Source organism: Podarcis tiliguerta (assembly GCF_965153285.1).
Source record: "Podarcis tiliguerta genome assembly, chromosome: 4".
Lineage (NCBI taxonomy): Eukaryota > Metazoa > Chordata > Lepidosauria > Squamata > Lacertidae > Podarcis > Podarcis tiliguerta.
Window position 1 is genome coordinate 91,757,265 of NC_139537.1, and position 16,555 is coordinate 91,773,819.

A 16,555-nucleotide genomic window follows, 5' to 3' on the forward strand; every position below is an offset into this window, starting at 1 on the left:
CGGCCCGCCTAGGCTCCTGCGAGGCCAGGTGAGGCGGTCGCGAGCCCTCGTATGAGAATGGAGGGGGAAAAGGCGCCCAGGGTCATCTAGTCCACCCCCCGCACACAACATACACCACACATACACACACCCCACACACCCAAACAAGCCCTCCCCCGGGAAGTTCTCTCGCCCCCTGTCCAATTCGAAACCGGACCCTGCAAACGTGCTGCAAGCTAGGAGGTAACTAGCCGGCCGGATTCTCCCTCCTTTTATATACTGTACAGTGAGTATATATTTAATTTTTATTGCATTTTCTGTTTTAAAATTTAAAGTACTCATTTTTACATCCTTAAAATATCGATGACTCCCCTTCTCTTTCCATGGTTCATTTTACATATCTTATATCCTTGCATATTTTACGAAAAACAGTGCTTTTTAAAAAATATATATATAAATGTTTAGGGGTACTCTCATTTTGACTCAAGAAAATCACCATTTTATAGTTCAGATCGGGGGAAATAAATACAGTAAATGGACAAAAGCACAAGGATTCACAAAATGTTTAGGGGCATGCGTACCCCTTCACTGAGCAAAACTATACCAATCTGTTTTCCATTATTACATCCATCAAAACTTATTTACACTGTTGAGTTTATTTTAACGCTGCCAGCGTTTTCAGCTGTACACAATAATTTCCTATATATTCAATAAAGGTTTTCCAATCTTCTCTAAACGTATTATTGATTATTATCTCCCTCCTGGCTCTACACAGCCTGCAAAATAGCTGTGCCCTTTTAAAATGTGGTTCTTTGGGGGGGGGGGTTATTTTGATTATATATATTGTGGTTTTTATGTTGATCTTTTCTGTGAACCACCCCAAGACCTCCGGGTATAGAGTGGTATATAAATTCAATTAATAATAATAGTCATCATCTATTGAGTTTAATTAGATTTACTTCTAAATAGACATAGAGAGGATTGCACTGTTAAGTCCCCTGTCGTTGTTCCCCGTCCCCCAGTGAATTTTAGCACCCTGAGGAGTCAGGTGTGGGTTTCCTGCACAGCACTACGCTTGCCTTCAATTACAATCTCACTAATTAATGGAGAAGGGATTTTAATCTGCAGATTTATATGCAAGTTAATTAAGCCACCAGTTATACAGATTAAAGCTGGCAGTCTTAATCAATGCAGACGTAAATTTAAGATGCACCGATCGATTACACAGCTTACTAAAGGCCCAGTGCGGGAAATAAAGTTGCAAAACTAAACAAATTGCTTGGGAATTCATATTGGAGACATTGGGATTTGCTTCTAATGCGGGCTAAAATTCAAATGCTGCACGCCTGTGCAAACTTTATTCCTTGCAACTGGGAGGTGGGATGCTTAGCTAGGCTGAAAAAGAAATGTGTTATTGGGCATGTTAAATGCATTTTAATTTTTGCAACAAACGTCTGGCCACCTTCAAAAGAAGACAGCAGCGGGGCAGAGGAAGGGAGAGCCAGGCCTCCAGGGCCTAAGTGAAGAAGACCCATCTCCCTTTTCCCTGCTTGGCCTGCCCCTGCTGCAAAGAAAGGAGCTTTACAACGAGGCTCTGGGAAGTGTAGTTGCGCAAGGAATCATAGGACCATAGAATTGTAGAGTTGGAATGGACACGAGGGTCATCTAGTCCAACCCCCTGCAATGCAGGAATATTTTAACCAAACTGGAGGTTAAGAGTCTCATGCTCTACCAACCAAGCTATCCCACCATAAGAGTGTTGGTGGGGGGAAATCAGAAATATATATGTAATTGAAATCGGGTATATATATATATATATATATATATATATAAAAAATTAACTTTTCTGACGTACAATTTAAAATACTCATTTTACATCCTTAAGATATCAATGACTTCCTTTATTTTCTTTCCATGGTTCATTTTATATATCATAAATCCCTGCATATTGTACCAAAAATATATCATTCAGTATTTCCTGATTGCATCCATCAAAACGTATTTACACTGTTGAATTTATTTTAATGCTGCCAGCATTTTCAGCTGTAATTATTTTCCATATATTCAATAAACATTTTCAAATCTTCTTTAAACGTATGTCCTTCTTGTTCTCTTATTCTACATGTTAAGTCTACAAGTTGTGCATATTCTGTCGACTTGAGTTGCCAATCTTCTTTGGTTGGGACCTCACTCCTTTTCCATTTTGGAGCTAATAAAACATGGGCCCATGTAGTAGCATGCATAAATAACCTTTTTAAAAATGAAATCGAAAATCTGCTGTAGTAGCTGGTGCTATCCCAGCAGTCACTCAGCTCCACAGCAAGAGCCCAGAGACACGCATGCAGTATTGCTAAGCAGCCACAACAACATCCCCTCCTCTGTCCTGGGGATTCTCTTAGCTTGTGCCCAGGCAGTGTCCTTCAATATCCGCTTGCTGAATTGCACCTCCTTCAGTAAAAGACGGTGGGTGGGTTGCATTGCAGCCTCGCTTGCACAGCCTCCACCCCTTGCTTGTCCCCAAGGGGATTGGATTCCCCCTCTCTTCTTTGCATGGACCTCAACCCAACTGGCTGCTTCTCTGGACTCATTTCTCTTCCCCGCCTCTTTTCTTCGCCAAGGCTAATCCCATTATCTGCAAGAGGGAAGAAACATGGAGATGAGAGGGTTCTTGGAATTGTCAGCAGTGTAGCTGAGTGGCCCTGCTGGCAAGAGGATCTCAATGCAGAACAATAACAAATGCATCCTCTTTGCATGCAATTGCAGGAGAATCCCCAGGCAGAACTGCAGGATCCGATAGCTAATGTGGTAAAAAGCAATTAGAATCATAGAATTGTAGAGTTGGAAGAGACTGCGAGGGTTAACTAGTCCAACCCCCCACACTGCAGGATCTCAACTAAAGCATCCATGACAGATGGACATATAACCTCTGCTTTAAAACCTCCAAGGAAGGAGAGTCCACCACCTTCCAAGAGAGTTCGTTCCACTGTCTAAGACCTCTTACTCTCAGAAAGTTCTTCCTGATGTTTAGTCTCCTTTCTTGTAACTTGAAATTGTTAGTTCAGGTCCTACCTACCAGAGCAGGAAAAAGCAAGATTGATCCATCTTCCATGTGACAGCCCTTTCTATATGTACAGTGGTACCTCGGGTTACAATCTCTACAGAATTTTAGTTTATGGTTGCCATCAATTTTGATTTTAATTAATTTTTATAATGTTTTTATAATGTTGCACTATTTTAGTGTTGTTAGCCGCCCTGAGCCCGGCTCCGGCTGGGGAGGGCAGGATATAAATAAAATTTATTATTATTATTATTACAAACACCTTGGGTTACATACGCTTCACGTTACAGACTCCGATAACCCAGAAATAGTACCTCGGGTTAAGAACTTTGCTTCAGGATGAGAACAGAAATCGCATAGCGGCAGCTCAACGGCAGCAGGAGGCCCCAATAGCTAAAGTGGTACCTCAGGTTAAGAACAGTTTCAGGTTAAGAACGGACCTCCAGAACGAATTAAGTTCTTAACCAGAGGTATCATTGTATTTGAAGTAGCTTTATATACCGTATTTTTCCGTGTATTGGACACCCCCATTTTAGGACGCCCCCTATTTTTGGGGACGCCAAATTAAGAAATGGGGGGAAATTGCCCTGAGTTGATGAAAAAAAATGGGGGGAGGATTGCCCAGAGGCTAACAGCCATGTGCGTCTAACAGGCTGCCTATCAGCTGTTCCCTCGCTGGCAATCGCTGAGCTTTTTTTCGGGGGGGGGGGGAGTGGTGAAGGTTTTTTATCCAATTACTTTTAGCACTTTTTGCCTTTCCTACGGGGCCTCCGTATTCTGCTTGCCTCCTCCCACTCTGCCCGCCACACAGCTGGGAGGGAGGCTGTAGGCAGTCAATTTTTGCCGTGTGACGTCTTTGCGGACAGCGCAATGTTTTGCTGATCTTAAAGGTGCAATCACCGCACTCCTCCTGTGTAACACTGCACTGTCCGCAACTGTACTGTATACATTATTTTGGTACTACTGTTTTTTAAAAACAAAACTAATCTAAATAATCCAACTATTTTGTTTCTCTAGGTAAGTAGAGAATATTGGCTATAGTATTGCAACATCACATAAATGCAACGTCACAAAAAATGACGAGGCTGTGTTCAGCCAAAAGCAGCCATTCATAAGTTAGTACTGTACACCAATGCCTTTAATACACATACCTATATTTATTAGAATAATTTTAGTGGCCTCTAGTGGGTGTTTGTGGCATTTTATTTTTTTTTTACATTTAAAGCACCTAAACTCATGGAGGACACTTCTTGTTGCCTGGTCACTATCAGCCTACCAGGTTACTTTTCCTTTTTAAGTGCTTACCTCCAGGGAGTTGGTAAAGAGGTGACTGAGAGGAGATATGATAACCATTGTCAAATATCTTAAGGGCTGTCAGTCACATGGAAGATGGAGCAAGCTCATTTTCTCCTGCTCCGGAGGGTAGGACCCAACCAATGGCTTCCAAGTACAAGAAAAGAGATTCCAAATCAGGGATCAGCAAACTTTTTCAGCGGGGGCCGGTCCACTGTCCCTCAGACCTTGTGGGGGGCCGGGCTATATTTTGAAAAAAATTAATGAACGAATTCCTATGCCCCAGAAATAACCCAGAGATGCATTTTAAATAAAAGGACACATTCTACTCATGTAAAAATATGCTGATTCCCGGACTGTCTGCGGGCTGGATTTAGAAGGCGATTGGGCCACATCCGGCCCCCAGGCCTTAGGTTGCCTACCAATGTTCCAATCAACATCAGCAGGGGTGACAACTTGAATAAAATATGGGGGGGGGAGGCCAGGAAAACCCCACCCCATATAATCGATCACAAGACATCACACACACGCCCCTATTTGAATGGCAATGCCCATCAACTTGGGGGTGGGCAAATATTTTATTGTGGGAGAGTTGGCTCCTATGAACATCAGGAAGAACCTTCTGATAGTGGAACAAACTCCCATGAGAGGTCATGGACTCAGAGGTGAACTTTGGGCTCTCAAACCTCAGCAGCACCCTGTGTGATGCTAAATTCAGTGACATACACACACACACACACACACACACACACACACCTCTTGCACTCGGTTCTACATAATTGTTGCGGCTCCCACTGTGAGATCGGCACCCGGTGCAGCCAAATGCCCTAAAACCGTCTCTGACGGGCTCTCCTTCACTGGAGGCTTTTAAGCAGAGGTTGGCTGACCCCCTGACATGTATGATCCAGCAGAGATTCCTCTATTGCAGAGGGTTGGACTAGCTGACCTTTGGGGTCCCTTCCAACTCTACAATTTTAGGATTCTGTGTCCTTGCGGGGGGGGGGGGGGAGAGATCAGTGTAACTCGAAAGCGCACATTTGCCTCTTCAGCAGAAATTCGGAAACCAATTCTGTCTTTTAAAAGAAATGTCATCCGAAACAAGACCAATCGCGAAGTTGGCAACAGGTAAACTCGGCGCTGATCACTGCAGATGGTGACAGCAGTCACGAAATTAAAAGACGCCTGCTTCTTGGGAGAAAAGAAATGACAAACCTAGACAGCATCTTAAAAAGTAGAGACATCACCTTGCCAACAAAGGTCCGTATAGTAAAAGCCATGGTTTTCCCAGTAGTGATGTATGGAAGTGAGAGCTGGACCATAAAGAAGGCTGATCGCTGAAGAATTGATGCTTTTGAATTATGGTGCTGGAGGAAACTCTTGAGAGTCCCATGGACTGCAAGAAGAGCAAACCTATCCATTCTGAAGGAAATCAGCCCTGAGTGCTCACTGGAAGGACAGATCGTGAAGCTGAGGCTCCAATACTTTGGCCACCTCATGAGAAGAGAAGACTCCCTGGAAAAGACCCTGATGCTGGGAAAGATGGAGGGCACAAGGAGAAGGGGAGGACAGAGGATGAGATGGTTGGATGGTGTTCTTGAAGCTACCAGCATGAGTTTGATCAAACTGCGGGAGGCAGTGGAGGACAGAAGTGCCTGGCGTGCTCTGGTCCATGGGGTCACGAAGAGTCGGACACGACTAAACGACTAAGCAACAACAAACTCGGCTCTGAAAGTGAGGGCACGAAGTGAGGGCGGCAGCGGGCTTCGGTTCCCCTTAACGCGCATGCTCAAGCCAACCGGGGGCGGGGACTTTTGACAGTTCGCTTCTCCTGCCCTCCACGTTCCCCTTTGCGAGGGGGCGGGGCAGGCGCCAGCGCGGCCAATCGGCGGCTCCCACGACCCACCCCGTGGAACCTGGCTCGGAATGTTGAGAGTTCCAGAGTTCCGAAGTGAACTTCTCGGCGGGTCGGGCGGCGCACGTGGGGACGGAGCGGCTCCGCAGGCATGGTGTCCCCCCGGGCTTACTCGAGCAGGCTGGGCTCGGCGCTGCCCTTGCTTCTGGTCCTGTGGGACCTGCACTACCAGGGTGAGGAGGAAGCGCTTGCTGCTGCGGGGCTGGGGTGGGCAAGCCCGGGCGTTTGCTTAACCGGGAAGTAGGGCGGTTAAGTACCAGGAGGAAGGTTAAGCGGGTTGTTATGTTTTTCAGGGGTGGGGAAACAGTGGCAATATATGAGGTGCTGCAGTTTAGGGCGCGTCGACTTTTCCCACTTCCAAATCTGGTGCTAAAAAGGTGGTCACAGCGCTTGGGAATCCAAGGGGTGTTTTGGCTAAATTAGTATGATTCAGATGTGCTTGGTAAGTAGAAAGTGTGTAAAATAGCACTGAAACCATGGAATTGTACAGCTGAAAGGTACCCTAAGGATCATCTAGTCCAACTTATTGCAAAATGCAGCTGTCCCATATCTTGATGGAACTCGCAGACTTGGGGTTATTAGCACCATGCTCAACTAGTCGAGCTATCCAGGTATGCTCAGAAATGACTGCCAAGTACTTGCAGTTGTATTGTATGTTGTTGTTATTATTATTATTAAGGTAAAATTAAAACTACTTGGTTTTCTGAAAGCAGTTTACGTGCTTTAACATAGACTTACCAAGCTAAATATTGCCCAGCCACAAAAATAATAGCAGATTTGAAGTCCTCACACCCAAAAACGTGTTTTGAAGACCTCTCACTGTGAAGAAATTGGCAAAAATTAAGTTTCACCCCCTAAAATGACAGCAAAGCTGGCCTCCTTGGGGTGAGAGGGGGTGGATATGTCGGTGAAATTCCACTTAATAGTGAACGGCAAAATGTGAGCTGGCTTTTTGGGCCACTACAGAGTCTAGCGTGGGTTAACGTGTGGAATATAGACCTGCTCTTCTGCTGGCCGGTGCCCAATGGTGGCCCTAGCAGGGCTCAGGATGGGGCTTGGGTGGTGTAGCATAGAAAATATGTGTGACGGATCCTATTGTGTGTTGTCCGTAAGGGGAGGGACTCAAGTTTTGCCAGTAGTGATCATGACTCTTTGCCAATTGTTGGAGAGAAGAGAGTTGCAATGGGAGTCCTGTCTGTGTCTGTTCAAAGATGATAAAAGTATCCTCTAGCATTTTTCAGACCAGCACTATACATATCTTATTTCAGTTATATTCAGTGAGCCTTGTTCCCTAGCAACTGTTTAGGATTTCAGTTTAAGAATATGGTTTGGGAAGTGTCCAGCTAAAAACTTGCCTATTTTCCGGCATTGCTCAAATCTCACTGTGAGTGACATTGGGCAAGCTACACCTCCTCCAGGCTCAGCTGTTCCAGCTGTAAAGTGGAGAGGACATTGTCATCCTGCCTTAAGTTATAGAACTGTTCTAATGATGTAATAATGTGTGTGAGGCACTTTGAGCATGTGGGAAGATATAAATATTTATATCAATTCTGGTGACGATATTGTATTAACACAGCATTTCCTGTTCGTAAAAAGCTGTTGTTGGTGTATTGTCCTGAGCTCCTTGTATACTATTATTATTAATTAAATCTGTATACTGCCCTTCATCCAAGGTCACAGGGCGATTCACAACATAAAAATACAAAATGAGAGCAGGAAATACATAATGAAACAAAAGCACAGCAAAACCAATAACCCTCTTCACACAAACACATGTACAAGGTAATAGAATGTTATTCAGCCAGAGACGGTTGAAGAGGAATGTTTTCGCCTGGTGCCTAAAGGTGTATAATGAAGGCGCCAGGCAGGTCTCCCTGCGGAGAGCATTCCACAAACTGGGAGCCACCACAGAAAAGGCCCATTCTCATGTTACCACCCTCCGGACAACTCTTGGAGGAGGCACACAAAGAAGGGCCTCAGAAGTTGATCTCGGGCTCAGTGTAGGTTCATATGCATTTAATTTGTGAACCAGGCAATGGAAAATACTGTGTAAACAAAAATTTCCACAATCACAACATCCACAATAGTTTCGAAGTCCATCCTTTCTATGCTTCCTTTATCCTCACATGGGTGGCTGTGACCTGGGGTCTATGGCTATCAAGGCAGTACGCATTATAGATTTGTGCACTTGGTGGTCAGCATACATAGGTCACCATAGTATCATACATATGTATGATACTATTATAATGCAGTCTATTAATTGGCTGTGGGGCATAGCCTGAAGACACATAAGGTCACCACCACCTTGCTGAAGCTAAGCAGGTCTTGTCCATGCCACCTGAGAACCAGTTCTTGTCAGTTGGGTGACCACCCAAGAGCAACATACATGTCACCTTGGGTTCCATGTCAGAAGAAAGATTCCATGTCAGGAAATAAATAATCCTAATAGTCTGAGTTTGCAGGGGCACATATGACGATCACTTGTCTTGTGATAGGAATAGAATTGTGTCTAGTGCTATTGCTGTGCTTTTCGGCAACCATTTAACTGTAAATAAGCTCTGATGAACCCCCATGTGACACTTCCAAATAGATATGTTGAGGAGCAAAGGTAGATCAACACTATATATTTTTTAAAATTAAGTTTAAAACACACTCAGCGCATACTTAAAGCCACATGGCTTCCCTCAGAGTGTCCTGGAAGTGTAGTTTGTTAAGGGTGGTGGGAATTGTGTGTCTCTGTGTCGGAAACTACAGTTCCCAGATTTCTTTGAAGGAAGCCCTGCGCTTTGAATGTGCTTTAAAAGCATTGTGTGCATCTGCTTCAAGGCATGATGCCCCATCCCTATGCATTTAGAATAATCATGTGGCACAGCCCTGATGGAGTGTACCACTTCAGACTGTAGATGGGAGGAGTTTCCTGCTATATTGTTTTTTGGCGTAGAAAACTCCTGGATTAGAAAAATTGCACGTCAAGGAGAGAATTGTGTTACGACTCTCCCCCCCCCCCCACTGTCTTTGCTTTGTAACTACAGGGAGCTTCTCTGAGACCTATAGGCTAGGTAGCAGGTAAGCCTGTAGCGCCCTTAGCATCTAAAGTGGGACAGTCTCAGCAGTACATGGTTATTCTGAATGAATAAATTGACTTTACATTTAGTAGTTGTATGTGGAAAACTGCAATCTTGGAGTTTTGTACTTTGTCTTTGAGAGACACACTTGCATGCATTTATATATGATTTCTAGCTATATAAATACTGGCTCTGGTTTCGTAAGATAAAGTTGAACTCTTTATAGCTCACTCATCTCAAGTAATAAGAGTCTTGTACAGCCTCCATAGACACTCGCGTAACTTTGCTTTCAGTTTTTCTCTTAATAACACCCAGATAACCGCGCTTCATATTTTTTGAGGGCATGCATGAGGTAAGAAGAGATTGCGCAGATATAATGTAATTTGGCCTCCAGAGTTTTTATTGTCCGTGATGATGCGTGAAATGGGGAAGGAAATCATCATATTGGCTGTCAGAGCTCAGTGAGTCTGTTGAACATTGAGAGGGAAAAGTTATTTGTACTTGAAAATGGCAACTTTGATTTGGAAATCGGTGTAAGACCAAAAAAGGATGGGGAATTAAAAAACCTCTATATTCCTTAGTTCCTTCCTTTTCTTTCTAAATGCAACTAGCTAGAAAGTACACAGAAGTGTATTTGTTTGCGTTGGTGACCCCATTGAAAGCACAAAATGCGCTTGAGGGCAGCAAACTGAATTAACTTTATAAATCTTATGACTATTACGTATTTAATGATCTGAGGGAATGAACTCGTTTTAACTTTGAGAAAAGGAAACCGAAATTGCATCATGGCTTGATAGAGTATGCAGATTTTTATTCTGTTTTATTCATATTCACGTATGATAATGTTGTGGCATCAGCTTGGAGGGAGGAGGGAAGCAAATAAAATAGTAAAACAATTCAATTTCTTTTTAACGATACTAAATATTTTTTTTCTTCATTCAGGTGCGGAATGTGGGATAAACGCAGAAGTCGAAAAACAACTTGAAATGGGAAAGAAGCTGTTGGCAGCTGGGCAGCTGGCAGATGCTTTGTCTCACTTCCACGCTGCCATAGGTGTGTGTCGAAAAACAGTTGCATTTCATTTGATAGCGTTTGACTTTTGCCAAATTTTTGTTCTCCTCTCTTTTACCCACAAGTTCACTGTTCATCTACAAAAACCTTTTCCTCGGTGTACCATTCCTCTTGCTTATACCTAGTATTTTGAAAAATAAGCAGCACACTGCCTCCTGTCTTGTTCCTTTTGTTCAGAATCACTGGTCGATGTTCTCTAGTATGTTATGCCTGCTCTTCTTTTAATTCCTGGCGAGCTGCGTATTTAGCTGAGTCTTCCCCCCCGCCCATCCACAGCTGAAAGAAAGACTATATACCAGGCATGTCCAAAGTCCGTTTCAGGGACCTAATCCAGCCCGCTGTTCGGTTAAATCCGGCCCCTGTTAAATTGGTTCAATCCGGCCCCACAGCTGAAAGAAAGACTATATACCAGGCATGTCCAAAGTCCGTTTCAGGGGCCTAATCCAACCCGCTGTTTGGTTAAATCCTGCCCCTGTGGCAGAATATCTCCTGGGCCAAAATCCTGAAAAAAGCTCAACTTCAATCCTAAAAAAAGTCAACAACTTAGGTTGGCCCTCACACATGTTCACATCTTCAAAGTTAGATCTGACCCCTAGTTTTGTATCGTGGTTTGAGGGAGCCCTTAAGCCAAAGCTTACTGGTTCAGAAACCAGGGAAACCATGGTTAAACTAGGCATGTGAGGGGAGGAAGGTGCATGTCGGCACATGGCTTGTTTCTAGGCTGGTAAACAATGGTTCATTGGACTGCGGTCATGAGGTCTGAAGCAGGCCTATGCCTTAGTACTGGTGACTTTTGAATTTTCTGTCCATTAAATGGGCATGCTTGGTGGTAAAGTTCTCCTTGGTGCATCCTTTAGCCTTGGTTAGTCATGGCAGATAGAAGAATGCAGCGTGCAACGGCAGTCTATATTGTGAATTGTACAGGACTTATCCAAATCTCCCGGATGTCTGTGGGCTCGGGGTATTCAGAGTGCGATTCAGCCCTGCTTAGGGAAATCCTGGGGGTTAACACACTGACCCATAGGCTGGCATGGGTCCAGACCCGATATGGGACCTTCATCCACATATGCTTTAGCAGGAGGAGTGAGTATGAGGTGTAAGTGGGAGAGGAATGCTGAACTGTCCCCCATGTTTTCTCCTTGCCTTTGGTTGCTCCAGCACTTGGTCTCCATTCAGGACTCCGGTCCTATAACTTTTAACTGTATTTGTATGTGAACGAGACTGATGCAAGGAAAGAGAAATTGCCTGTCTGTCCCTGGGGCACCAGGTTTGGTTCACAGCAAGGGGCTTGCCCGTTTCAGTTGAATCCTTCTGAATGGAGAGCTGCTTTACATGTGAAATTTGTGCTACGCAAATGTGATCTCCCATGTATGGGAGAGATCAGGAAAGACTCAGTCCTGCGGGAATAATTGCAGAAAAACCCTCCACCACTTGGGTTGTGTTTCAACTTCCCTGCCTTTCTTGGGAGAAAAATTGTGTAGGTTTGGGCCTGATAGATTTTCTCTGCGGCAGGTCAACTAGCAAACATCATTGTGGCGAGGAGTTTGACAAATGTTTTAGGCTCTTCTTGACTTTTTCTACTTTTAGGGCTTCTCTCTCCCTACTCTGCTTTGCCACTTTGACAAGGATGCTCCTGAAACGCTGCTGATAAGCATTTCCAACCCATGAAGCTTGGGGCTGCACTTTGCAGCGATTTTTTTCTGAATTGTTCTTAGCTACTAACGTGGTTAAACCTGAGCTCCCAATTTACAGAGTCGAGGCACCAACAACCATCCATTTCGTGCGCCGGGAGAAATCTTCTGGCTCGGAACGCTGAGCTTGCTTTTATGCAAGCGATAAGATGTTCGGGTTCTTTTTAGATGTAAACAGATGTTGGGGCTGATGGATGGTCTGTGGTAGCTGTAATCCTGCACCTCTAATCGCAAAACCTGGATCTTTGGCAGAGAGTAACAGATGAGTCTTTGTAGGTGTCTTCCATTCTAGGTGTTCTCTGCCAAGAAGTGGCATTTTTTGTAGCACATTGAACCTTAATTTCTTTTCCTGCTACAAGGGAGGTGGCACTTAATGATTACGGTAATTTAGGGAACTGAGGAAGCAGTTGGGTTTTCCCTGATCTGTTACAAAAGCTGTCATGTGGCTGCATAACACGAGCTTTCCACATAATGTGGCCTCAGGACGTGTTCTTAGATTTTCTCCACCACCTGTTGATGACAGACTTCTACCTTACAGCAGGTGTTGGGTAGAAAGGTTATCAACTAAAGGAACGGAATTCAGCAAGACTGATTCCTGGCACCTCATATTGTTGCAAGTTTAGTATCGGGAGGATTGGGAGCATGGGATATGGAACAGCAGGAAGCATTTCCCAGAAAAGCCTGCCTGTCGCCACCACTTTTACAGTTTTCTGGCTTGGTTTTTGTGCCAGGACAAAAGGAAGCTTCAAAGGGTGGTTAGCTATCTAGCTTTACTGGTAGTCGAAAGAAAATAAAATTGAATAAAATTAAAAAATTCCTTCCATTAGAGCCTTAGAGATCAACTAAGTTAGTTATTGGTATGAGCTGTCGTGTGCATACACACTTCTTCAGATACCTGTACCGGTATATACCCATGGTTGCTTTTAAAATATATTTATGGTGGTTGTTTCATTTGTGTTTTGCGGTTTATGGTTTATCTTGTGATGGGAAAGTCTTAAAATCTTGTGTGTGTGTCCGTCCGTGTCCCCCACTCTGGCTATCGGCATCTCCATGCTGCTGAAATGTTGCATCCATTATCTGGGGTCATGGGCTTAAAAGTGTTGCCAAAGGCACAAATTCAGAGAACACAAATTGTGATAGACGGGAGAAGTACTTCAGTAGCAGGAGTAGGGAACCCCTGGCCTTTGAACGTAACTAGAGTGGCTGGGTTCCCCCAGGCTATTTCTGCCAAGACACACCTACCTGCCCTCTGACCTTTGCAAGGCCTGGCAATCAGCTGATCATTGGTGCTTTGCAGGCTGTGCTTTTGATTTCAAACCACAGGGGCAAAAATGAGTCCTACCTAAATGAGCCTACCTATCAAACTTAGCCCATAGGGGGAAGATAAGGATCCCTCCATCTACTGCATCCAGTTCTGTGGACAAAGGAAACAATAGTTTAATTGCGAGGGGGGTGGGCTAGCTCTCTTTTTTGCCATGCTTTTTGTTATGACCCCATTTTTTTATTTTTTATTTTATTTTTTTGGAAAGGTGTGCATGGCCATGATTTGGCTCAAGTTGGGCAGAGTAGGGACTTGCGGATTTCATGAAGCCTCCCCTTATCCCTCCTGCCCCCTCCCCACAATTCAAGCTATGGGGAGAAGTATCTGGTTTGAAGCACTGAGAAACTCCTCCTTAGCCAGGGGTAGGCAGCCTAAGACCTGGGGGCCAGATCCAGCCCAATCGCCTTCTGAATCCAGCCCACAGATGGTCCAGGAATCAGCACGTTTTTACATGAGTAGAATGTGTCCTTTTATTTAAAATGCATCTCTGGGTTATTTGTGGGGCATAGGAATTCGTTCACCCCCCCCCAATATAGTCTGGCCCCCCACATGGCCTGAGGGACGGTGGACCGGCCCACGGCTGAAAAAGGTTGTTGACCCCTGTCCTTAGCAAAGCCTACACAATGCCGCATTCTTGGTGCGGGAGGAAAGTTTTGTACTTCCATTCAGTCCCATAGCATCCTCATTGTCTGGGATGGGAATAAGAAGTTAGGGTTGGCATGTTTCTGTCCCTGCTGAATGCTGTATCAGCAGAATTAATGGGGATTCTTAGAAGAACACGCCACCTCTGATCTCCGGTGAGATGGTTATTTGGCCTTCCGCAAATGAGAGACGCGGGAGCCTGCACCAAAATGTAAAACGGCCTTCGAAAGGCAAGCCTGCAGTTTGAGATAAAAAGCTTTAGCATGTAGGGGGCTTGACTTCATTCCACAGCTGGAATCCACTTGGATGCTCACCTCCTGAAGCCCTAAAAAATAACCAGGGAGCTGAATGCTCCTATGTGCGTGTGATTTTCATTCCCCCCCCCCCATTAGCGTTAATAGTGCAAATGTGTGCCGAACGGCTGTCCTATGGAAACGTTCCCTCCGCTAATTAAATGGTGGTATCAGGCTGTTTAAAAATTCTGGTAATGGCACTGTTATTTCTCCTTATTGCATGCTTAGTTGTATCCAAAGATTTGGCTGGCTTGAGGCTATGTTCTGATTGCTGCTTCTTCACTTGCAGAAGGGGACTCTGATAACTACCTTGCCTATTACAGAAGAGCCACAGTATATTTAGCCATGGGCAAATCTAAAGCTGCCATTCGTGACTTAAGCAAGGTGGTTGAATTAAAGCAGGATTTCACATCGGTAAGCAATACTTTCCAGAGACTCCTCCAGGGTGGATGAAAACGGCTTTTGTCTTTGTTTTTTATGTTGCCTTTTAAATGGGAATCTTTTTTTCTCTCTCTAGTAAGTGGCATAATCCAACAGAAAACTTTTTATTATCCTATAACTTGGAGAGGTTAAATGTAGACTGAAATTCCAGCAACTGCAGGATACAAAACGTGCTTTAGGAGAGAGGGCCACCTTTTAAAAGTGTTAATTCAGCTACTGATGGGATTGTAAGGTACCTAGTATTGTGCTGATGTTTTGATGCAAAGTAGGAGTGACCACTGAAGGGACGTGGGTAGCACTGTGGGTTAAACCACAGAGCCCCGGGCTTGCTGATCAGAAGGTCGGCGGTTCGAATCCCCGCGATGGGGTGAGCTCCCGTCGCTTGTTCCCTGCTCCTGCCAACCTAGCAGTTCAAAAGCACCTCAAGGGAAGGTAAACGGCGTTTCCGTGCGCTGCTCTGGTTCACCAGAAGCGGCTTAGTCATGCTGGCCACATGACCCGGAAGCTGTACGCCGGCTCCCTCGGCCAATAAAGCGAGATGAGCGGCGCAACCCCAGAGTCAGTCACGACTGGACCTAATGGTCAGGGGTCCCTTTACCTTTACCTTTAGGAGTGACCACTGAGTATTGAAATCAAACCTACATAGATTCTTACATGCCCTCAGTTGGTTTTTTGAGACGGATTCTTCAGTGGTCTCCCGGCCCCCTTTTCTAAATCACTAGATCACAAACTCCTTGTGGGCAAAGATGTCTATAATTTTGCGTATGTTGCCCTGTAGAACATTGTGCACGTACATTGCTGCAGTTCCCAAAGGTTTAACAAATCAACCATCTTCCCATGGAACCCTGGAACTTGTAGCTCTCTGAGAGGAACTGGCGTCTCCTAACGGCTCTCGGCATCCTTAAGAAACTACATTTCCCAGGATCCTCTGGGAGAAGCCATGACTGTTCAAAGTGGTACCATGGGGCTTGAAATGTGTAGTGCCCATGCAGCCCGCATCTCTTTAGAGGCAAATTTGGTTGAATTCAGTGGGGTTATTTAAATTGGGGAAATTATTGAACGGGAGTGGTAATAGACAGCCTCCCCAAAGGCTTTGTAAGGCTGGGGGTTCTCAGTGGAAAATGCACCCCCCCTCCGGTAACTGACCTGTGCCTCATAATACAGATTCTCTCTTCCTTGGCGATCTGGACATTTAGCTTATGCCCTTTGACTCTTGGTTCTAGCTAGCAGCTTCCCAAATAATTACCTGGGGTGGTGGGAGGGACAAAGGACAGCAACAAAATGCTCCATGCTTTGAAATAGAAAATAAATATGTGTTGAATGTATGTGTGCCTACACTTAAGAATTTCATTCATTCATTCATTTAATTTTTATCCCACCTTTCCAAAGAACTGAAGGTGGCATAATTGGTTCTCTCTCCTCCTGCATAGGGTAGCTTGGGATGAGAAATAGGGCCTAATCAAAGGTCACCCAGGGATTCCAATGACTGAGTGGGGATTGGAGCACAGACTTTCCTTAGTTTTGCACTAGGTATGTTACACGATGCCTTCCTGTCTTACAGAACTGTTTCCTTTATTTTAGGCAAGGCTGCAAAGAGGACACCTGCTACTGAAGCAAGGAAAGTTTGATGAGGCCGAAGAGGACTTTAAGAGAGTGGTAAGTAATAAACCTTAATAATGGGGTTATTGAAATATGGAACAGCGCCCCGTGCTGAAGAAAGGTGGTGCTTTGCACATATCCAGTGCATGTCACACAGGGTAGCTCCTGTGTCACAATGGCAGAATAAATA

General features: G+C 44.7%; 1 protein-coding gene across 2 annotated transcripts in view; it reads left to right on the forward strand.

Annotated features, from left to right (window-relative positions):
* Window positions 1-148: 148 nt before the first annotated feature.
* The window catches only part of DNAJC3 (DnaJ heat shock protein family (Hsp40) member C3), a 45,774-nt gene continuing 29,367 nt past the window's right edge, over window positions 149-16,555 (forward strand). Inside the window, exons 1-4 of one of the 2 annotated variants that reach the window (XM_083435845.1) lie at window positions 149-265; window positions 10,250-10,360; window positions 14,615-14,739; window positions 16,348-16,422. In XM_083435845.1, coding sequence (XP_083291971.1) covers window positions 10,294-10,360; window positions 14,615-14,739; window positions 16,348-16,422 — 267 coding nt within the window. In that variant the 5' untranslated portion in view covers window positions 149-265; window positions 10,250-10,293. Of the gene's footprint in view, window positions 266-6,183; window positions 6,416-10,249; window positions 10,361-14,614; window positions 14,740-16,347; window positions 16,423-16,555 lie in introns of those variants that run through there. The other variant, XM_083435844.1, reaches the window with a different exon arrangement.